The sequence below is a fragment of the Schistocerca serialis genome, chromosome 3 (assembly GCF_023864345.2).
Source record: "Schistocerca serialis cubense isolate TAMUIC-IGC-003099 chromosome 3, iqSchSeri2.2, whole genome shotgun sequence".
In the NCBI taxonomy this organism is placed as follows: Eukaryota; Metazoa; Arthropoda; class Insecta; order Orthoptera; family Acrididae; genus Schistocerca; species Schistocerca serialis.
The window spans coordinates 444,582,664-444,607,255 of NC_064640.1; the positions used below are offsets into that span (position 1 = coordinate 444,582,664).

General features: G+C 38.7%; 1 protein-coding gene across 1 annotated transcript; it reads left to right on the forward strand.

Annotated features, from left to right (window-relative positions):
* The first annotated feature begins 823 nt into the window (after positions 1–823).
* Positions 824–24,350, forward strand: LOC126470341 (uncharacterized). The gene is made up of 6 exons (XM_050098129.1): positions 824–1,125; positions 1,212–1,587; positions 1,699–1,874; positions 1,973–2,056; positions 2,410–2,486; positions 23,883–24,350. Exons 1-6 carry the CDS (start codon positions 967–969, stop codon positions 23,932–23,934), a joined length of 924 nt encoding a protein of 307 aa, XP_049954086.1. The 5' UTR covers positions 824–966; the 3' UTR covers positions 23,935–24,350.
* The last annotated feature ends 242 nt before the right edge of the window (positions 24,351–24,592 follow it).

Here is a 24,592-nt window from a genome sequence, read left to right on the forward strand (position 1 = left end):
GTTCTGCACTTTCTGGCCGATTGGGAAATACCGAGTCATGGGAGGAACACGACTGAGTACCAGTCAAAAGAAATCGTACATGAGGATTTACGAACGACAATGGCTATTTGTACGTCTTCATGTCCATTTGCGAATAATTTCCCCAGTCGTCAAGTTCGTCCTGTAACTCGCAAAGGAGATTAAAATGTGGATACTATCGTCGCTTAAGGGGTCACTGTTATTTAGAGTTTTCTCTCTGTCTCTAGCATTTTTAAATTTTTTTCTTTTACTTATTTTTTTTTTTTTTTAAGACAAACTGCGAATACAATCCACAGAAGAATTTCCTCCATTACGAGTTAGTGCCCTGAACTGAAATATCCTTTGCGAGAACATAGCGGCTCGCCAATTAAATTTCTTTCTTAGACTGACAGTTGACGGGCCAGCTGTAGCCTGAAACTGTATAGAGTGAGCGTGTGTGTGTGTGTGTGTGTGTGTGTGTGTGTGTGTGTGTGTGTGTGTGTGTGTGTGTGTGTGCGTGTGCGTGTGCGTGCGCGCGTGATTTGCAGCGAGTTATTGCGTGCACAGACGGGTAGTTGCCATTTGACCCGCCTCTGTGATATGTTATACAGTCATGAGTATATACTCACTATCGATCTATGTGTATTTAATCTACGATGGAGCGTGAAATCCAAGAAGACTTCCATGAGGAAAGCTAAACGGTCTTGCTCGTGTAATTTTGAAAGGAGCGAACCCACTCGTTGGCATACTAGTATTCGCACAGCCACACATCAGTGCGGGCTTGTCCACGGCCGCCTGTATTTGGCCGTGGCTTGTCTATTTTGGAACAGAACATCTCTGGTCAAAGATGCAACCGCAGGGAACAGTCATTTGTTGAGCGGCGTGTTGTGCAGACGCTTAGGCTGTTTATTTGTGTCAGCTGTGATTTACTTGTTACATGACGCGCTAAGTAAAAGTGATAGGACAGCCATGGCAACATTTCCAGAAAAACGGAAAGATGAAGTTTCTCCATGCGAAAATGATTTCGGAACTTTTAATCCGGAATTTGCTACAGAATTATCCAACAAATTGGAACACATATCACCAAGAAACGAAGAAGTTTCTACGATTGATATGTATGATGATCGGGTAAGATTTTTGTGGCTATATATGGACGAATTATTGCCTGTATGAATATGTACATGAATGAAATTTCACTTCTTTCGTTTTCTCAGCTGCACGAGATGACAGCTTCGTATTCAGAAATATCATTCGATTCGCTAACGTCACCTCCAGATGCTTCAATTTTTGAAAATCGCTCGTTTGGTGGGTCTCCGTGCTCAGACGAAATGGCTTGCAAGAAGAAGAGTGACTCGGAGGGTGCAAGGTTTGAGCCGCAGGACAGCGATAATAAACGACCTGACAAGCTGGAGCTACAGAGGTGTGCTGAAAGTTCCGCGTTGCAGAAAAAGAATGTACAGTCTATTCATAAGACATTGCAGGATTTGCATTTGGAGGGCACTGTTACTACGGAAGGTGATATGGTGTTATTCGTTGCAGAAGACCTGGAAACCAAAATAAAGCTCTCAAGTCCTATTACAAAGAAAGGTGGTATGTATTACATTTTAGCGTTATTTTCTAACACTGAAAGTGCTAATGTGTGTTGTCAGTAGACCTACTGGTACTTCCATCGCTGATATTTGTGGTAACTGAACGTTACAGATACGCCTCCGTTTCCTGGATCGCGGATTTCAACTCCTTGTCTTTATAGACAAGCATTAATGCCACAGCTTCCTTCTGTTGATCCCAATGTTCTAAATGATTTGGAGCAGGAAGTGAGGAGGTTAGCTACATCTGTCGATACCCTAACAGAAAACCTAGCAGGGATTTTGCACAGTGTTGGTATACCTATTGAACACATTTGTGCTTCTTTATTTGTCTTATACATGGAAATCCAGAGTAATTATGGAATGAATATCTGTCCCTTTTGTTATAGGTATCAGCTATTACAGTTGAGTGTCTGGAAACATACAGGGATGCCGTTTGCAAAACATGTGATGCTGTTGACTCAAATATTAAGGTAAGTTAAAAAAAAAGTTATCTATAATATTTTGCCATAGTTATATAGTTTAGTTGTCAGTTGTGTAGTTCTCAATTGTATAGTTCAGTTCATTCCACAACTGTGAAAGATGAAAGGGAAAAAAATAGAATGACAGTATAGAAATGGAAGTTCATTCATAAAGAAGTGATGTTAATCAAGTATGCTGTGAGCAAATAATATGCTATTTAAATTATTTGAACCAAGTGTTAAAGCACATGTGCTCTGTGTCTCCAACATTACTTTGAACTGGTATTCTAAAATTTCTATACTATTGTTTGCCTGAATTCCTCTGTTTTATTTATTTGCTTTCTGTAATATTTTTCATGTTTCAGTTGATGTACCAGCTCATGGCTAAATGTGAAGAGCTGAGCAAGTTCATGACACGAATATACAAACTTTCTGAACAACTGTATCCTTTTGTTTCCGATGTACATTTACCTTTTCTAATAGTATCTCACAGTTTGTGAAGGTAGAGTACTACTTAAATTTTTTAACTAGATTGTAACAGTCCCTAAGCACATTTACCTTCATTTCATGTGCATAAGCATGTACATTGGGTGTTTCAGCAATGCTACTGTCCAGTTTTGTCCTTTTGTAAGAAAACTTCTGTGTTTTCAGAAACCAATAATTTCTTTATTACTGTTGTACCTTGGTGACTCAGGAACAGATTACAAATCCAAAGGTCTCGGGTTCAATCTCCAGTCACTCCTAGGATTTTTATGTGTCACTTATTGCTGCTGTCACCTCTGTCAATGTTTGTAGATGTGAAAAATGCCGAGTTGCACTGTGATTCAGAATTCACATTAAACTGTAGGTTCCCCTATAATTGTCTGGGTAAGTCAGTTCAGAGGTTGGATGAAGACAACAGCATACCACCTCCAACAAGACTGTGCCTATTAAAGTACAGTGGTGTTCAAAACAGTCTTCGGTTTGGTGACTGCTTTACTTACTGTAACATGAACCACAAATGTAATTCTTATTGTAAATTTACAGTGGTATTGAATTTGATACTAATGATCGACAATAACATAAAAAGACACAAAGCTTTCATAGAAAATAAATTGCAGTTGGTGTAAAAATGGATTTTGTGATGCATATTTGAAAATAAGACTTTTCAAATTTTGCTTTCATTGCTGCTAATTATTTTAAGAGAAGCTTTACATTTATTAACATGGTCAATGGCATGGGCATGTTCTTAGAGCAGATGCAACAATAGAGACAAAGACTGGTTTTAGTTTGAAGAGTAAACTGTAAATGGCTGATAGGATGACACAGGAAGTGATAGCTAGACACCTTGCATGAAGATCTCATGCGTGCACCCTGACCAGACACAAGATAGCATAAAATGGTGACATACAGGCAAAACAGTGGACCCTGCCACCTGATTGGTGTGGCAATAAGAGTGGAATATCAAACACTGCTACCAGAGCAGACAGGGACTTCAGTTAAGGAATCATAAGTGTTGCTTGGGTGGACCTACAGTTAGAAAATTGGCAGTACTCAACACTAGACACCTGTTTAGGCATGCACCACCCTCATGTGAAATATTCTTCTTCTTCCTTAGCATTTGTCCTTCATGCTATCAGGGTCCACTGTTTTGGCTGTCTTTCACCATTTTATCTGATCTTGTGTCTGGTCAGGGTGCAAGCCTGAGATCTTGAAATCTTTGTGCAGCATGTCAAGCTATCATTTCCTGTTTCGTCTTACTGGCCATTTATCATTTGCCTTTCAAACTAAAATCAGTCTTTGTCACTGTTGTTGCTCTAAGAACATGGCCATACCATTGTAGATGACTTTGTCATCTTATGTACTGTTGGTGCTCCTTCATATAACTTACAAACCTCATCATTTGTGACATGATTCTGCAGTGTTACTCCAGATGTCCATTTGAGAATCTTTATTTCCATGACAGCAGGTCACTGTTTCACTTCAGCATTCAGCACCATAAAGTGCAATTAAACAGATTACATATTGGTATACTTTAACAGTGTGTAGCTGCCTTGACTTTTCAGTGTTTTTCAATAAGCGGGCGGCACAAATAGCATCTGTCATCTTACATCCCATCACAGATCCACATTGATTGGTGATGAGAGTGGTGAAACAGATCATTTGTCAGATCCTTTTATCGATGATGCTGAAGATCTCCATTGTTTGTGTTAGAAAATGTAACAAACAGTAGTTGCTACATTCACCTGGGTTACCCTTCTGCTTCCAAATTGGAACTGTTTTACTACAAGTCCTGTCAGCTGGGATCCTTCTCTCTTCAACAATTTTCTTTAAGAAAACTGTCAGCCATTCAGTTGAAGGTCCCACTGCATTTCCATTTTTCATTTTATGCAGAGTATCAGCTACCTCATCCTTGGTGCTTGGTACAGTGGGTACCTGTACAGGTGTTGACACTAGAACTGAAGCCTGTGGAAACTCCTCATTGCAGATTTTCGCAAAGTATTGCTGCCATCACTCTGCTACTTTCTTCCTAGTGGTGACAAGTTTGCATTTTCATTGTTAATTCCACAGGATTTTTCTGTCTGCTGTTTGTCTATCATGCTGTATTGAAAGTCTGTAGATTTTAAGCTCTCTAGTTGGTGTTTCAAGTTTATCATAAATTTTGCTCAGAAGGGCCAATTGTGCTGCCACAACTGTCTTCTTTGCTGCACTCCTAGCTTCATGATAATCAGTCCAACTTTTCCCTAACTTAGAAGCAAGGAACATTTGATATAGCTGCTTATGGCTCAATCTCGATATGTTGAACTCTTTTTGTCAATTAATTAAAAATATCATTCATTAACTAGCAATTCCTATATTTTAAAACATTTGAACTTATTAGTAGGCTATTATGTGGCTGATGAGTTCAGTGCAGAGTCTGATTGAAAAATATTTTCTGTTTCTTACGTTGTGTACACTGTCATCAGTTTCTTGAATTTGACAGTAGACATATTATATATTCTCAGATGATCTGGAAGTTGAATATCTCAGTAATAAATTAAATGCCGCTGTGTAGTTGTTAATATAATGAAATATCCCACTTATATGTAATTATGCCCCAGCTTTTGCAAAAAAATTTGGGTTACTACCTTTGGTTATTGGATATTTGAATTTCTCATTACCTGGATTGAAAATATGTAAACATTACGACCACTCTTAACCATAATGTCCATGGCATTCCCTTCAGGATCCTTGCTAAGTAGTTGTTTTCTGACATTTCCTCTATACATGCATTTGTCCTTCCTCTAAGGTTCACCTTGAAGGTGGAACAGAATGAAAGACGCATATGTTTAGTATGTGAGTACATTAACACTTTTAAATGAAAATGTTTATCAGAATGCAACTCATGTACAGAAATGATGAACATGTTGAGATACATGTGACTGCACAGCTAGTGTAGTTTTCACATTTGTCCTAAATCCAAAAAGGAGTTCAAATTGAAGTTGAAATCATGTTCTCTCATTTCATTGAATGTAGAATGCAGGCTGCAGGTTGATTGGTACGTATTGTTCTTTCAGAGTTGAGAATACACTATTGGGGATTGCTTGAATTTATTATCAATTAATAAGAAGCAAAAAAAGTGTTAGTCACTGACACTGTCAACTGTGGCTGCATCAAATAGGTACAGGCAGGGGAACAATAAAAATCACAGCTTTTATGAAACTCTCAGGTTTCAGGTAAAAATTCTTTGTTGTGACTCTCGTTTCTGACTTCTGTAGTATGTAGAAACTAGCTATGAAACCATGGTACACACGCACAGACGTTTGATGATGTTGAATCTTAGACAAAACATTTACTTGTGTACTGCAAGCTTGTTGGTACCATCTTTGTTCAACATTTCTGTTTGCCTCATTTCTGAAGGGAGGCCTGAAAATAAATTCCTTTTGGTGGTGTTTAAATAACAATAAATAAGCAAATATATAATTTAAAAAGGAATTGTCACTTACATAACTTACAAATTGAGATGTTGTTAATAGACTTTCGCTGGGAAAGTATCTATTTCCAGCTCATTAGTTTTCTCACGAATGAATCAAACTGTTAGTAATCCATCCAGGTTATGTACGATATTTAGTAATCACTTCTTGTCATTACTTGGCAAGATAAATCAAACTTCTGTTGGCACAAGTAAAGTTTTATAACTCTTAAAAGCTGGTGTCCCGAAACAATTATACCACGTGCAGCTACATGAAACAAGCAAATACACTCCTGGAAATGAAAAAAAGAACACATTGACACCGGTGTCTCAGACCCACCATACTTGCTCCGGACACTGCGAGAGGGCTGTACAAGCAATGATCACACGCACGGCACAGCGGACACACCAGGAACCGCGGTGTTGGCCGTCGAATGGCGCTAGCTGCACAGCATTTGTGCACCGCCGCCGTCAGTGTCAGCCAGTTTGCCGTGGCATACGGAGCTCCATCGCAGTCTTTAACACTGGTAGCATGCCGCGACAGCGTGGACGTGAACCGTATGTGCAGTTGACGGACTTTGAGCGAGGGCGTATAGTGGGCATGCGGGAGGCCGCGTGGACGTACCGCCGAATTGCTCAACACGTGGGGCGTGAGGTCTCCACAGTACATCGATGTTGTCGCCAGTGGTCGGCGGAAGGTGCATGTGCCCGTCGACCTGGGACCGGACCGCAGCGACGCACGGATGCACGCCAAGACCGTAGGATCCTACGCAGTGCCGTAGGGGACCGCACCGCCACTTCCCAGCAAATTAGGGACACTGTTGCTCCTGGGGTATCGGCGAGGACCATACGCAACCGTCTCCATGAAGCTGGGCTACGGTCCCGCACACCGTTAGGCCGTCTTCCGCTCACGCCTCAACATCGTGCAGCCCGCCTCCAGTGGTGTCGCGACAGGCGTGAATGGAGGGACGAATGGAGACGTGTCGTCTTCAGCGATGAGAGTCGCTTCTGCCTTGGTGCCAATGATGGTCGTATGCGTGTTTGGCGCCGTGCAGGTGAGCGCCACAATCAGGACTGCATACGATCGAGGCACACAGGGCCAACACCCGGCATCATGGTGTGGGGAGCGATCTCCTACACTGGCCGTACACCACTGGTGATCGTCGAGGGGACACTGAATAGTGCACGGTACATCCAAACCGTCATCGAACCCATCGTTCTACCATTGCTAGACCGGCAAGGGAACTTGCTGTTCCAACAGGACAATGCACGTCCGCATGTATCCCGTGCCACCCAACGTGCTCTAGAAGGTGTAAGTCAACTACCCTGGCCAGCAAGATCTCCGGATCTGTCCCCCATTGAGTATGTTTGGGACTGGATGAAGCGTCGTCTCACGCGGTCTGCACGTCCAGCACGAACGCTGGTCCAACTGAGGCGCCAGGTGGAAATGGCATGGCAAGCCGTTCCACAGGACTACATCCAGCATCTCTACGATCGTCTTCATGGGAGAATAGCAGCCTGCATTGCTGCGAAAGGTGAATATACACTGTACTAGTGCCGACATTGTGCATGCTCTGTTGCCTGTGTCTATGTGCCTGTGGTTCTGTCAGTGTGATCATGTGATGTATCTGACCCCAGGAATGTGTCAATAAAGTTTCCCCTTCCTGGGACAATGAATTCACGGTGTTCTTATTTCAATTTCCAGGAGTGTATGAAACTGAATCAGTTATTAAATCAGTAAGAAGAAAGACTCCTGTGGGTATGATGAAATATCAAGTAGTAAGATGAAGATCAGTGCACCATATACTGCTTGTGTTCTGTGACCTGTGCAAAATGTATTTCAGATGTGGTCAGTTTCCTGACAGATTGAAATACGCGTACCTTAAACCAGTTTTAAAAGAGGTGAAAGAGATGAAGAAGACAATTACAGACCAGTTTCTTTGTTATTGGTGTTTTTTAAAATTATTGAGAATGTAACAATAAGAGAGCAGTGGAACTTCGTGGTGCACGTAATTCATTGTCACACTTAGTTTGGTCCCAGGAAGGAGTATCTACAGAAATTGAAATTTATACTTTTTTGTGTTGGGTGCTAGTGGAGCTGAACAGTAGGCTGAGGACAGTAGTTTGTTGATTTAACAATAGCATTTAATAGTTGAATTGAATTGAATCGAATTTTATTTGATCCTGTAAGATTACATTGTGTACAGTAAATGTACGTGTAATATAGGACATGTCAAAGTATTAAAATTCTTTATCAATTATTTTTCTACACCTTTAGCTTACATTTTTACATCAATGATAATGAGTAACAATATATACAAATTTAATGGCATAAGTATTCTGCAACACTGTAAAACTCTTTTTCAATGAGATAGTCTTTAAGTTTCTTTGTAAATTCATTGTGAAGTACACTATCTTGCAGGGTTTTGTGCAGACTTGTTAGTAGTCTGATACCAGAGTACTGGGGTCCTTTTTCTAGCATTGCCAGTCGGTGAGGTATGCTCTGTACTTCATTCTTCTTTCTTGTATTGTGGGTGTGTACACTAGCATTTGTAATCCAGTCCTCACTACCTTTTGTGATGTACATTATTGTTTTGTATATATACAACGATTAAAAAGTTAAGATACCTAAATTCTTGAAACAGTTTCTGCATGTTTCTGAGGTCTTTCTACTTAAAATGGTCCTAATTGCTTTTTTTGTAATGTGAACACTCGTTTTGTCTCTTGTTTGAGTTTCCCCACACCGTCACTCCATACTGTAAGTATGGTTCGAAAAGTCCATGATACACTGTACACAGAAGGTTCTTGTCTGAATACTGTGATAGCTGCATCATTAAGAATATGACAGAGCTCAGTTTCTTACAGACATTATTAATATGTTTTTTCCATTTCAGTTTATTATCCACAAGAATACCTAAGAATCTAGCAGATTCTACTTCTTCCAGCCTTGTTCTGTCAACCTCTAAATCCATGTCTACAGCCTTTTCCTTGTTTTTAAACACTGCATACATAGTCTTTTTTAGATTTATAACCAGTTCATTTTCCAACAGCCATTGAGCTGTGACATTTGCAGATATGTATGTTCTTCTCTCAAGCTGTTCCATATTTTGGTCACTATTTAGTATTGTCATGTCATCAGCATACAATATTTTCTTTTCTTCCTCCTCAACACCTATATCATTAACAAATACATTAAATAACAATGGCCCCATTACCGAACCCTGCGGCACTCCATATTTGATGGATTTGGTTTCTGATTGGTACGAGTTTCCTAATGATACATACTGCTTGCGGTTGCACAAGTATGATTTTATCCATTCACCTGGTTGCCCCCGAATGCCATAGTTGCTTAATTTTTGTATCAGCATTTCATGGTCAATGGTGTCAAATGCCTTTGAAAGATCCAGAAACATTGCAGAGACAACCTTTTTCTCATCTAAGGACTGTAAAATGTATTCTGTTAGACTGACAATTGCTGATTCTGTAGATTTACCCTTTCTGAAACCATGTTGTGAGGTCATGAGAATGTTATGTTTGTCCAAATAGTTAACTAATCTGGTATACATAAGCATTTCTAGGATTTTTGAGAAACCTGATATCAGTGAAACTGGTTTGTAGTTGTTGGGATCATCCTTACACCCTTTCTTGTACACTGCCACTACCTTCGTTATCTTCAGTTTTTCTGGAAAAATTGCATCTCTGAAAGAACAGTTTGCTATCTTCAGCAGTGGTGTTATTATCTCCTCACATACCAGCTTTATTACATGATTTGATATTTCATCATCACCAGCTGATTTCTGTATAGTTTTCCGCAATTCATCTTCTGTGACTGGTCTTAAGAACATAGTACTGCATGATCTTTTTGGTACCTTAATACCCTTCTGTTTTTGACTACTTCTTTCCAATTTTAGGTTTTCTACTACACTGATATAGTTATTATTCAGTATGTTTGCTATTTCCATACCATCTGTGACCACTGTGTTGTCTACTTTAATTGACCTAATACCTTCTTCTTTGTTTGACCCATCTTTTTCCTTTCTTTCAGCATTGATTGCATTCCAAGCTGCCTTTGCCTTGTTTTTTGAGTTCGCTATAGTGGTGTCAATTGCTCTTGCTTTCGCTTCTCTTATTGTTTTTCTATACTTCTTTTTTAACATTTTACAGTTTTCAGCTTCGCCCATCCATCTCACGTCCTGAAGCTTCCTTCGCTGTTCTAGTATTTCACTCTTAATCCACTGTGTTTGATCTTGATGCCTTTCTTGTCTCTTTACTTTGGGAAATGCTACATTAAAATGGTACTTAATTGTTGAAATAAATGCATCATATTTTTCATTTACACTCTGGGCCTGTAGGGTTTCATTCCAGGTTTCCTTACTTAACATCTTCTAAAGATGTTGATATTTTGTTCACTGATGATCCTAATTTCTTTGGTTGTTTGTTTTGGTTCTGATACTGTGTCATTACTTCTGCAAAAGCTGATTAGTTGTCCATGATGATCAGCTATTTCTGTCTGAACTACATGTGACTCATAGTTACACATATTAGTAATTATGTTGTCAATAATTGTCTCACTTTGTGAAGTCACTCTTGTTGGTGCAGTTATTGTCACTTTCATGTTATGCTGTATTAACAATTCTTCAAAATCCTGTCTTATTTTTGTGTCTTTTCCCATGTCAATGTTGAAGTCTCCACATATAATACGATTCCTCATCATATTCATTCTCAATAAGCTAGCAACTTTTTTTAGAAAGATGCTAATATTGCCACATGGTGACCTGTACACACAAAACACTCTAAAATCCTCTGCCACCATACCAGTAACTTCAAAGTTTTTTTCTCTAGCTATGGGAAATGTAGCAGCTTCACTGTTTACATTCTTTGATAGAGCACCTGTTTTAATATATATACAAATGCCACCACCCCTATATTTAGATCTGCAGAAGTAACTAGGTAGTTTGTAGTCCTTTATTGCCACATTATGTATTTTACTTTCAGTTAGTCCATGTTCACTTATGCATAATATGTCTGGTCTTACTTCACTCAGGAGTACTTCTGCTTCTAATTTTTTGTTACCAAAGTATTGAATATTTTGATGAAGTACTTTTATGTAATTTTTCTTTTGTTGGTTTACATGTTGTGAGCTGTATTCTGGGACAAATTCTTTAGTATTGTCTTTTTTTGTATGGTGCTTATATTTTTCTTTTCCAGCTGGAGTGTATGATTTTTCATCCCCTTCAGGCCATATTAGTTTCCCTTGCATCTAATGATTTTGCAGACATCTGCAAACATTCTGCTGAACGTTACAGACCCCAGTCTATTTAAATGCAAGCCATCCTTCGCTAGTGAGTTTTCACGTAGGAATTTGTTTGGGTCTATAAAAATTGCCCCAAGACGATCACATTGTTCTTTAAGAGCACAGTTTATTTTGGCGATATAGACCACATAGCACTTTAGCATAAATTGGTACATTATGGAATTTGTGGAAAAGCTCAACAATGTTCACTTCATATAAGGAAAGTAGGGAGCAGAAGATTGTCCTCCGGGGACAGTGTCAACAGACATATAAGAGCCTTGTCTTACTTCGGTCATGTAAAGTGTGTGCTGACAGTGTGTTCTGTTCTGCACCCATTGCTTTTACTTGATATGCATCAATCACCTACCATTAAACATAATTCACTTACTTATTTACTTACTTTTTCGGCCACACAAACAGTCTGTCTTTGGCCCCACCAATCAGCCTCCTCGGTCCACATATTCTTCTCCAGCTAGTCTTCGTCATATTTGTATCCTCTTGGACCTCAGCCGTGGTCTTCCCCTGGATCTGTTGCCTGGGATGATATCGCCTTCTTGACACACAACATGCCCAGACCCCTTTAGTCTCCTCTTCCTATACACAGCCATAATGCCCAGCAGTTTGTACAAATCCTGTGATTTGTGGTTTTTCCTTTTTCTTCAGTCATCTCCATCCTTCACTGCTATTGTGCATGATGTGGAATATAATGTAAATGATCTTGCTAATAGGGTAATTTGTAACAGCACATGGCTTTCAGAGAACAGATTAATGCTTAATTGCAACAAAACACATTGCATACAGCTTCTGACAGAACTCTTGTAAATATTGTTGCCTTAAGATGGTCAAACAGTCAGTGAAGTCAACAATGTTAAATTCCCAGGACTGAGGGCAGATGAAAAGCTTTCTTAAAAGTATCACGTTAAAGATCTTGTGCAGAAATTGAATACTGCTGCCTTCACTATAAGCATAAGCCCAGTTGGCACTGATGCTGAAATACAAAGGCTTGTTCACTTTGCTGGCTTTCGTACTGTCCCGTATGATATCATTATTTGGGGGCATATATGTGGACTCGACAAGAATATTAGTAGTCCAGAAAAGGGAAGTGAGACAGATCTGCAGTGTCAGCTCGTGAACTGCATGTAGGCCACTGTTCATATGTCTTGGAATTTGAATACTGGCATCCCTGTACATATATCTATACCAGCATACATACTCTGCAAGCCAACGTGTGACAAATGGCAGAGGGTACCACGTACCACAACTAGTCATTTCCTTTCCTGTTCCTTTCGCAAATAGAGCAATGGGAAAAGTGATTGTTTATATGCCTCTGTAAGAGCCCTTGTTTCTCTTATATTGCCTTTGTGCTCCTTATGTGAAATGTATGTTGGTGGCAGTAGATTCATTTTGCAGTCAGCTTCAAATGCCAGTTCTCTTAATTTTCTCACTGGTACTTTGTGAACAGAACATTGTCTTCCCTCCAGGTATTCATATTTGAGTTCAAGAAGCATCTCAGTAATACTCACATGTTAAAATTGAACCTGCTAGTAGAAAATCTGGCAATTGCCTGTGAATTGTTTCCATGTTCTCTTTAAATCCGAACTGGTGGGGATCCCAAACACATGAGCGATGCTCAAGAATGGGTCACGCTAGTGTTCTAAACACTGTCTTCTTTACAGGTGATCTACACTTTTCTTAAATTCTTCCAATAAACTGAAGTTGAGTATTTGCTTTCCCTGCTGCTGCCCTTATGTGCTCATTCTGTTTCATACCAATCTGCAACATTATGCCTAGATATTTAATTGATGTGACACTGTCAAGCAACACTGTAGGATATTTTTTGGTATTTGTGTGGCCTGTGTTATAACAGTTTTTTATTTTTTGTACTAAGTACCTGATAAAAAACCAGCATATCGATTTGCCGTAGCTTCAGTGCCAAAGTTTTCAGATTTTAAATAAAACTTTTTTCAAAAACAAGTAAATATTGTGTTCTTGTAAAAAAATGGGAAAGTGAACAGTGCTATTTTAATAATGACAGTGCCATTAGAAAGTAGCAACAAATACACGCCGTAAGAATTGGAACAGCATTGATTAAAAGGAGTGGTAGTCCCAACAAAGTTGTGACATTATATAAAGAGGAAACATTCACAAAATTCCTTGAGAAAGAAGGTAAATTTGTTTGATATACATACAGTTTTACTGACATGCTATTAACTTGGGATAGTAACTGAACCCTTACTTTTGTGATTACTTCAGGGTGAAAAATCGATATATTCCAAAAATGAAGATGCAGAAAACTCGTCCACTTGTGACCTTTTGCTGTCACCATTGCTGAACCACTCATTTTCCCTTTGCAATCTTTGCAGGAGGCAATGAGACAGATTTCTTTCAGTCTCAGGCTCATATCAGTTGAAATCTCCTGCTCCTTCCCCTTCATCAGAATGTTTCAATTTTTATTTGAAGTCTGTATTTCTTACTGAAATAATAGCAGTAAAAACTGAAAATTTATTTATTTCAGGAACTACTTATTTTGAGCAGTTTTAACAGTCAGGTTAAACTGAACTTGTAGAAAAGCTAGTGTAACAGAACTGGTTATTTCAGTGATGACTGCCATCCCTACAGCACACTGTCAGTGCTGTATTCAAACGTTACATGATTGTTTTCCCTACTTATCTGCATTAACTTACATTTTTCTACATTTAGAGCAAGCTGCCATTCATCACACCAATTAGAAATTTTGTCAAAGTCATTTTGTATCATCCTACAGCTATTCAACAATGATACCTTCCCATACACCACAGCATCATCAGCAAACAGCTCCAGATTGCTGCTTACACTGTTGATAAGATAATTTATTTTTGTAAAGAATAAGTGTTGTTATGTCACGATTCCCTGGGGCATTCTGGGTGGTACCCTTGTCTCTGATGAACACTCGCCATTGAGGACAACATACTGATTTGTTTGTGCACTGTATTCAAATATTAAATTTAGTAGTTCTCAGTCGCTCATCAAAATATTAGCTGTGTGTTTACATTTCACGGCATGCAGTTGCAGCTGTAGCAGTTGTTAAGTTCTGACAAAGTTGTTTATTGCATCAGAAGTCTTCAAGCCACTCACTTATCTATGAACCTAATCCATACGCCTCGATGTTCTTTAACAACCTGCTAAAGGGTGCCGTGTCAAATGTCTTCTGTAAGTCTAGGAGTATGGAATATACCTGTTGCCCTTCAACCGTGGATCACAGGATCTCGTGTGAGAAAAGGGCAAGCGGAGTTTTGCATGTGCAGTGCCTTCTAAATCTCTGCTGATTTGCGGACAAAAGCTTTTCCTTTTCAGGGAGATTTATTATATTCAAACTGAGAATACGTTCAAGAATTATGCATGAAAGTGATGTTAAGGATATTGGTCTATAATTTTGTGGGTGAGTTTGCTTATCCTTTTTGTATACAGAAATCACCTGCACTTTTTTAGTCACTTGGGGCTTTGTGGTGGGTGATAGATTTGTGATAAATGCGAGCTAAGTAAGGGGCCGGTACTGTGTAGCACTCTCAGCAAAACTGAATTAGCCTTTCATCTGGACCCGGCAACATATTTATTTTCAACTCTTTCGGGTGACACTCTATGCCAGAGATGCCTATTATTATGTCTTCCACACGGAAGTGTATGCAACTGTCAGATGATGGTATGTTTATATAATTCTCAAGTGTGAATGTTTTCTTAAACACTAAATTTAAAAACTTAAGCTTTCCTTTTGTTGTCTTCTATGGTTACACCAGAGTGGTCAACAAATTTCTGGATAAAAGCATTCGACCTGCTTTGCAATTTTATGCAGGACTAAAATTATCTTGGTTTTTTGACAAAATCTTTTGCTAAGGTATGACGTGGAAGTTGTATGCTTTGCTCGTTGACCTTCTTACAAGCTCAGATTTCTGCTAACTTTTCCTGACACCATTCACGCATTCTGTTTTGAACTGGGAGTGCAACAGTCTTTGCTTCTTCAGTATTTTATGAAGTTTTGTTATTAAATCACAGTGGGTCTTTCCCACTCGTAATCAAGTTACTCAGCATGTACTCCTCCAGAGCGTGATTTACAGTCGGTTTAAACTTTGTCCATAATTCCCCTGTGTCTGTAGTATTGGAACTGAGTGATGTCCATTCACTGTCTAAGTGGGATGCTAGCAACTTGTGACGTTCGCCTGCTTTATTTCTTGATTGATGGTCCTTGGTCTCGACGTACTGCATTGCGATACTGGCTGAATAATGGGGAGTGGAAGTTCAACACTAACTACTTTAAATGATGTAACGTACAGGTGCACATTTGCGTTTCCTAGTTCTTTACTTTCATTGTTCACAACCCCACAATAATACACAGTTATGTGGCCAGTGCAGTATTGTTTAACATTTGATAAGTCTCATTAATAGGTTGCAAGCAAACATCAACATACTGCTGCAAGTGTTTACTGTTGGACATCTACGAGCAGTTAAAACCCAACCACACAGTTATTGCCGCATAATATGGTACATGTTGAACAGATAGTGACATTGTTTTAGCACATCGCCTATTACACTTATTTCACAGTTAAGTGGGTGCATTGTTGTTGTTCTAACCAATACGGGTTCTTTGTTTGAAATTCGGCCATGGACTGACTGCTTCAGGCCCAAAAATCGGGCCCTTATACATCATCACAATAATAGGCACTGAAACTACAGATTGTTCAATGTTTAATTTACAGAAATTACAATTAAAACTTAACTCCTTCAATTAACTGCATACATCAGAAAATTGAGTCTTTTTAACAGTTTCTTCTACTACAAAGGTTAAGCCATATTATTTGTTTAAATCGTGAAATTAACAAATATAGTTATGCAAACAATACTTTCGATGAAACTGAAAATTACTTTGGAATTAAGAGCTGGCTTTGCTAACATGTTTTCAAATAAAGCCAAACAAATTCTTTAAAAATACTGTTAGTTGTTCCTCCAAACATTTACAACTAAACAGGATTTGTATTTGTTTATAAGTCAACAATAGAATTTAAGTTACGAAACAATTACTGATATACCCTATAACAAAATATACTAACTAGTAATAGTCAACATAAATTAGAAAATCAATTACATATACCTGGTGTTATATTCTTTAAAACTGAGGGCCAAACTTTCTCTTTTATGAAGATGCAGATTATACTCACTTAAGTTAATGGTAATTAGTTAAAAGTGAAAAAATGAATTTTAAGGAGGCAGATGGCTAAACAAGAGGGGAAATAAAAAACATCCCAGCTTGCTTCATCACAAACTGCTTCTCTGCTCTTTCTAGCAAAAATACTCTCCTATGATGACATCATGACCACTACTTCCTGTCTCTATACTGGCACTTTTGATAAGGTCAGGTCCGTTTGTAGCCACAAGGACTAAAACATTTCCATTGTGTGCAGACTGTCAAATGAGCTACTCAATAAGGATTTCAGAAAACATTTTCAAGACTACTTTACACGACTGTCTGTCCATAATAGCTGTAATGAGTCCATAGACATCCCAGTCAATACTCGGTAGGTTAAAGTTGCCCCCATCTAATGTTGCATGCGCTGGGTACTTCCATGTTACTGAGTGTAAATGTTCTTTGTCGTAGTGGAATCAGGTGGCAGTAAAAACATCCAACAACTAACTTCTGTTGCACAGAACACAACTGACTTGTGTTCACCTAAGCCTGTTACTTGCGTCCAGATAACTTCACAGTTAGACTCAATTTCCACCTTGATGGACACGATGTTTTCATTGACTGCAATGAACACTTCCCCTCCTATTGGGTTCTGATCTGTCTTTTTGATAAATATTCCACACCTCACAAAATATTTTGGAGTTTTGTACATTGGGTTTCAGCCACTATTGGTTTTGAGAATAATTTGAGTGTGACAACTTTTCTGGAGAGCAATAAATTCAGGAACTTTTTTATGACTACTTTGACAATTTGCTGTTAAAGTTTTGTCAGTTGAAATGTCTTTACTTGGTACGTGATCTTGGTTTGCTCTCTATTTAATGGCTGGCGAACATTAATGAGAGGCTCTTAAACTATTGCCTGGCCTTAAAAAACGCTCGTGTGTACTCCACAAGTACTCTGCTACCCAAGTAGCTGCTTCCTTTGTTAGTGTATATTCCCTCATGGGGTTTGTTGTTGACAGAACTGACTCATTCAAAAGAAAGTGCAATATTCATTCAGTGAACACTTGATGGAAAAATGATTTGTATGGCCGGCCAGAATGGCTGAGCGGTTCTTGGTGCTACAGTATGGAACCACGCGACCGCCATGGTCGCAGGTTCGAATCCTGCATCGGGCATGAATGTGTGTGATGTCCTTAGGTTAGTTAGGTTTAAGTAGTTCTAAGTTGTAGGGGACTTATGACCTCAGCAGTTGAGTCCCATAGTGCTCAGAGCCATTTGAACCACTTTTTTGATTTGCATGTGAATGACACTCTCTTAAGCATTGCTCAGAAATATGTGCACTATTCAGAAAGTTTCATTTCCAATAGCCCTCCAGCAGAACTAGAAAAACAGAGTGATAAACCCCAAGACTTCAGATCTAATTAAAAGGTCTCCCTGTGGCACACTGCTTCTGTTGCATACAGGAGTACCTCGCTGTAGTTGAAAATGTTTCTCTCTAATGTGTTTGTTTTTTATACTCTCACAATTTCTGTTTGTTTTCTTTTAATTCCTTAGTTTCTTTCACTTGTAACGTTCATAATCAGCATTTTGTGAACCGTATACAGACTTGTTTCCTGACGACTTAGCTTTGGCTTGTATTGTCCTAGAGAATGAATAGATATCCCAGTGAATAATGACCTGTAGTTCGATATTTTATTATTGTGGTGTGTTCACAAAGACACAATCACAAGGAAAAAAAAAACCATGCACATACATAGTCAGTATGGTTATTAATTACAAACATTATGATGATGTCTAACCTGCTCCCTGTATCCACTAAATCTTGTGTGATTAAGTGAAGAATTCCTCCATGTAGAAATTCATCTCTCAGGGATGCCACCCAGCAGTTGGATTTTTGTAATTTTTTAATGTCAGTCTTCCAAAGTAAGTCAATTCAACTCTCTGATATTTTTGAGAAAACTGACTTTCAAGTTTTCCAAGGGACTTTAATTCCCTAAAATTATGGTGAATTCCTTGATTGGCAGCATGGCTCAGCTGGTGCCATTGGAGAATGGTAATCGTATAATCAATGGATCGCTTGTTTGACTCTTGCTGCGGTCTCTTTTCTCCCAGTTTGAATACCTCCACATTAGTATATAAAACTGATCAAACATATCCTAACCAACACATATCCTATCATTATTTTTTAAGAAAAATGCATATCTTCTTGTTCCTAATTACATATCACATGCAAAATTCCAGTGTTCATTGCAAATATAAATTCTTGATTATCAATATTACATGTAAGATCATTAATAAATTTTGATATTTATTATTTAAATAATCTTTTATAAAATATCAATGATCAAGAATTTATATTTTCAGTGCATGTGATATGTAATTAGAAACTAGAAGACGTGTGACAAACTGCCATGGAATATCAATATTTGAGTTCTGAATATTACACGTGATAAATATAATTGTCAGGTGGTCTCCTTGTCAGTGATTTCATTATAAAATCATAATTGTTGTTCTATTGTAGTTATGAAATGAATCTGATTGTCTAAACCTACAATTAACATCACCCATTAATGAATCTGATGAATCATGTGATCTTAGATTTGTTCTTCTGTAGTATGTGGCCAGAACAACTATACCTACTGATAGAGTTCACTACTGTTAGGAAAGTAAAGTGTGTAGCTTGATGTTACTTCACTTTATATTATTCATGAGACATCTTCTGTTGTGATATTGGAGTGTATGAACCAAATGTTTTATGATTTTGTGAGTATGTGAAGTTCTGTACATCTACAGTACATAGATTATGTCGTAAATGAAAGATCATATTTTGTGCATTTTGTTTGCATAATTCACATATTTTTGTGTCAGTTGATTTTTACAAACTTGTCACAGAAGAACATTAGCACTGTATAAGTTAGTAGGGGAGGGGCAGTAATTACATGCAGCCAATGCACTGAAAGCTGTCAGTGTTGGGGAAAGATTGGTAAATATTCAGAAAGAAGGAATGTGGAAAATACCAAATTAGAAATGGCATAAAATGTGTACACTTTCCACTAAGTTAGTGTAGGCTGAATTAATGTTATGTATAATGAAGCATTTTACAGGAATGATCAAGAGCTCATAAATTGGTGAAAACACAGCAATAACTTATAAGCCCAGATTAAATTTTCATAAATCCAACACCAACTTCAGTTAACTTCCCTGATCTCTTCACAAGATTATGTTTAGCTATTCAGGGAATCTCATGAGGATAGCACTGTTCATAATGCGAGTAATAAATTTTTCTTTTGTCAGGTTTCTGTAGGTCTCGCACCTCACCCAACCCTACAGATGAAAATGTAATGATCTTGGAAAACTTTATGGCAAATGAACATGAATGGTGTGACTGGTTTATCAAACAGGGGTTGTTGAATTTAGATTTGTAATGAGTGGAATATTCTATACAGGGTGTTCAAAAATTCAGTGTCCAAATTAGCAGGGATGATGATGGAGACAAAAATGAATATATTTTGTAAAGCAACCATGTGTCACAAACAGATGTTGTTGGAGTACTGAGTGTGCAGGAAGTTACTGTGTGTGATTGAGAATAAAACAGTGCTAAATGTTTTTCATTGATTTATTGTTCCGATCACTATTACATTACAATAAAGGTTAGAAATGAGCACCCATATCCTCAGTGCAGGGTCAGTATCGATGTAGCAGTGAGTCCCATGTTTGCAGGAAAAATCACGGTGTGTTTTGTGTTTGTGTGGCTGTCGTAAGAATTCTTGCAACCAATTCTATGTATGAGTTAACAGGGGTAGAATACACTTTGGCTTTCATGTAGCCCCGGAGAAAGAACTCTAATGGGGCAAAGACCTTGCATGCCAGTGTACAGATCCTCCCTGGTCGATCAACGATTGGCAAAATTAGTGGTTATTACTGCTCGAACTAATTCTGCAAAGTGTGTTGGGCCCCAATCATGCTGAAACCACTTCATCTTCCTGATATCTAGCTGTACCTCCTCGAATATCATTGTCAGGTGAGCATCAAAGAATACTCTGTACATGTCTTGCAGTTTGCCCCATGTGTAGTGCTTCATGTTAACCCTGCAACTGTCATGGAGGCACTACTGCTACCCAATTTTTAGTAATTCAGTGTTGCAACATTCTATATATCATAAACTAACATTTGGTGTAAGTTTGCCTTGAAAATGGCGGGGTGTTCTCCCGCCGAAATATCGGCGGTCGCTGAAAGTGTTACCTGGCTGAATTCCCGGAAGTTATTTGAAACTTTTATTTGATCCACTCACGTATTGCCTATGCATTCTCAGTGCTCATGCAATATAGGTTTCTGACAAATGGTTGCTTTACGATTTTTTGCCTCCTGTATCATCCTTGTTAATTTGAGCACTGAAGATTTGAACACCCTGTATTTAATTTTAATGCTGTACGACATCCTCAGTTTTGAATCTAAGGAAAACTCTTCAGATAAAAGTGCCAACTCAGTTTATAGAAAGTGTCCATACTTGGTCCTTGTAAGACAATTTGGTAAAATATTAAGCTCAGTTAAAAAGTTGTCAAGCACACCTACTTGTGGGAGAGGAACACCTATTCATGTAGCAGTTGTTTTTGTGCTAATGGAAGAAATGTTCTATTGGCTGCAAAATGACTTGTGCTTTATTGACATTTTATTCAATTGCTTTTCGGGAAGAAATACGTGTGCTACTAATTGTGCTAGTCTGGTAAAGGTCTCTGAAAACATAAATGATATTCTGAATCTGGTACTCTGAAGTTAGGTACATCTTGTTGATTATCTTCAGAAATAACAAGAGGAATTCCATTTTAAAATACCGTATCGTAGCTGATGAAAATTTCTTGTTTTGTCAGCCAGGTAACAACCTTCTCTTTAAGAAGCATTTCAACAAGTTTCTTGTTTGTGTCATCAGATGAAGACTGAATTCCAGTATTACTTGGCTAATAGCCCAAGAAAAATACATTTGTGAAAAACACTGAGAAAGTCTGCATTGTCACATGCTGAACCAAGATATTCAGTATTTATGTGTGTGCATGCAATTTCTTTTTTAAATATGTATATTACCACACAACCAGCCTGAAACTGCAGTCCAATATAATTCAGATGCTAGAGCAAAGAGTATTGGTCTTCAGTTTAAGACTTATGCATAGACATTGGCACTCCACTAATTGCATTCCAGCAGCCATATTTACGCACACTGAAAATTGGATGCATACTTCTATGAACTTTAAAGATTGAAATTTTCCCAAAAATTACCCTCTGAAATGATTATCTTTCTCTCTGAAATACCATAACTGTCCAGAATATGTATTTTGAATACTCTTTTCTATGGATCACACAAGATGGTGCACTGGTTAAAACAATCGAGCCACATTTGGGAGAAGAATAGTTTAAACTACTGTCGTGCTATATGCAAAGTGGGTTCTGGCATCATTCGTTTGAAGAAGATGAAGTAGACCAAGCTAGGAGGCGCAGTGGTTAGCTCACTGGACTCGCATTCTAGAGGACGACAGTTCAATCCTACATCCGGCCATCCTGATTTAAGTTTTCTGTGATTTACCTAAATCACTCCAGGCAAGTGCTGAGATGGTTTCTTTGAAAGGGCATGGCCGACTTCCTTCCCGGTCCTTCCCTAATCTGATGAGATGGATGATCACTTTGTGTGTGTGTGTGTGTGTGTGTGTGTGTGTGTGTGTGTGTGTGTGTGTGTGTGTGTGTTTTGGGCGTTGGGCGGGGGGAGATATCGATGACTGTAGGAACTGGTGTCGTGGAGCAGGTACATCTGTTCAGGAATGGAGAACACTGCCACGCATGCTCCAATGGACCTGCTCCATTCCAAAGGTTCTGGCTGTAGTGTTTTCACTGCAACTCTCATGCTCTTGAGCATATCTGTTCATGCACTGAAGGGTCCTTTCTCATATGCAGTGACTCCTTGAGCAGTTTGCAAGCTCTCAACCAGTCTTACCATTGCCATCCCTTGGTCATTGCTATCCAGGATTCCCTGCATGCACTCAGACAATGTGTACACTCAGTGACCTTTGTCTGGGCCCCAGGCCTCATCAAGATCCCAGGGAATGAAGTCGTTGATAGTCTGGCCAAACTGGTCACCATTAAACTGACTCTTGAGATCAGTATTCCGGAAACAGACCTCTGATCAGTATTGTGCCATCAAGTTCCAGGAATCTGGAATACGGAATGGCTCACTCTGACTTCCTCAAACTAACCACGAGTGATAAAGGAGACTACGAATATGTCGACATCCTCCATGGAGGCCTCTCGTGAGGAATCTACCATCCTTTGCTGGCTCCACATCAGTCATATTTGGCTGATTTGTGGTCATCTTCTCCATTGCGAGGACCTGCCCCACTGTCATTGTGGTTCCAGTTTGACAGAGGTCCACATTTTGCTGGACTATCCCAACCTAGCCAGCCTGCGGCTACCCTAACTAGCTACCCCTGGTGTTAGGAGACAATGCCTCAGTGGCTGACCTAGTTTTATGTTTTATTCGTAAAGGAGACTTTTACCAGTCTTTTTAAGGGAGAGCTACTTAACCTTATAGGCCCATTGAGTGGTTGGCCGAACACTCTGTTGCCTGCTGTGCCCAGACTGGGCTGTGGCTGTCTGGGTTTGGTGGTCCAGCCTGATCTTTGACCTTCATGCTCTTTTACTCTTCTTCTCCCCTCTTGTGTGGTCTGTTAGACTTGTTCATCTTTTGTCTCCGTGTGCTTCTCTTGCCCTATCCATGTTCCTAGTCCTTCCTAGGCAATTTCTGAGTGGAATATCTCTGGTAAGTGCCAGGGGGTGTGGACCGTGTGTCCCCTCATTGCCCACCAGTTTCAGGGATTTCCAGCTGCTCCCTAGATGGGGCACCTTGCCTGCCTTTCTTCCTCTGTCCTCTTTTCTTCTTTTTGTCCCTTATCTTGTCTTTGTTGATCTTCTGCAGACCTTGGAGTTGGGTTTTGCATGGTAGGCTATCTCTGCTCTACAGTCATACAGACCTGTCTGTTCGAGGAAAAAGGGACTGATGACCTAGAAGTTTAGTCCCTTTAATCAACCAACCAAGCAAGCAAGCCAAAGGTTCCTACAGTCATCAAGGAATGTAAGACCTGAAGGGGAATCTTAAAATATTGAAACCAGTCATCTGAAAAGAAAACTAAACAGTTTAAATGCAGTCATGACTGTGTGTATTGAAATAATTTATAATATTAAGAGATCACTGTTTCTCCTGGAACAATGTTCCAAAAATCTTTAAATACGTGTCAAAAGGCCATCTTCCTTTCTTTCTCTTTTATTCAAAATAGCAATAAAATTGTTTGTATGGTTGTCATTTGTTAGACTGAAATATGGAATTGTTCTCTGCCTTGTATAAGCATGTTACTCTAAACAACACACTGTGTCATTTTGAAATTTATCGTATGTTGAATTCCTTATGGTATAACCAGAAAGGCGATCAAGAAACTACTTGATTTATTTGAGAATGCCGTCAGTACATAATGATATGGCACAGAAAATTGTCACCAAGTATTTAAAAGATTTTTCAATATGGCTTGATTTCTGTGGAAACATATGCCAGCTAATAGTGAGTGTATGAATCAAGAAATATTCATATAAAGCTGGAACTACTTTAGGATGTGTACAAAATTTTTTATTAGCTTATGTCATCCAGTTCAATGTTTCACCAAAGCTATTTTGTCTTTGTTTACACATAATAGTAATTGGAGAACCTCTGTCACTGTACTGAGAGAAAATTATGCAGCACTTTGTTTAAACAGTCTGTGATAAATAATTTTATGAAATACATGGAATTTGAGCTCTGTTATTTATCTGTTGGTGTTTTAAAACTTTATTAAGTTAATTTAAATTCTAAATAAGCACATGAAACTGTAGTGTGATGTATGAATTATACATTTCTCTGTATAGACTTTCTTATTCCTTTCTATATCTCTGAATTGTTATTAATAGTATTGTGAATGTTAAAAGTGATCTCTGTAAGACACACAGTATTAAAAATGTTACCTGATCACTATACTGTTTTGCATTTATGAACTTTCCCATTTCTGAACTTTTCCACATGTTGAGGAGTACCCCCACTAAATAATTTGCATAACTAACATACTTGTGGTCCCCTGCTGAAGGCAAATATTTGATTCTA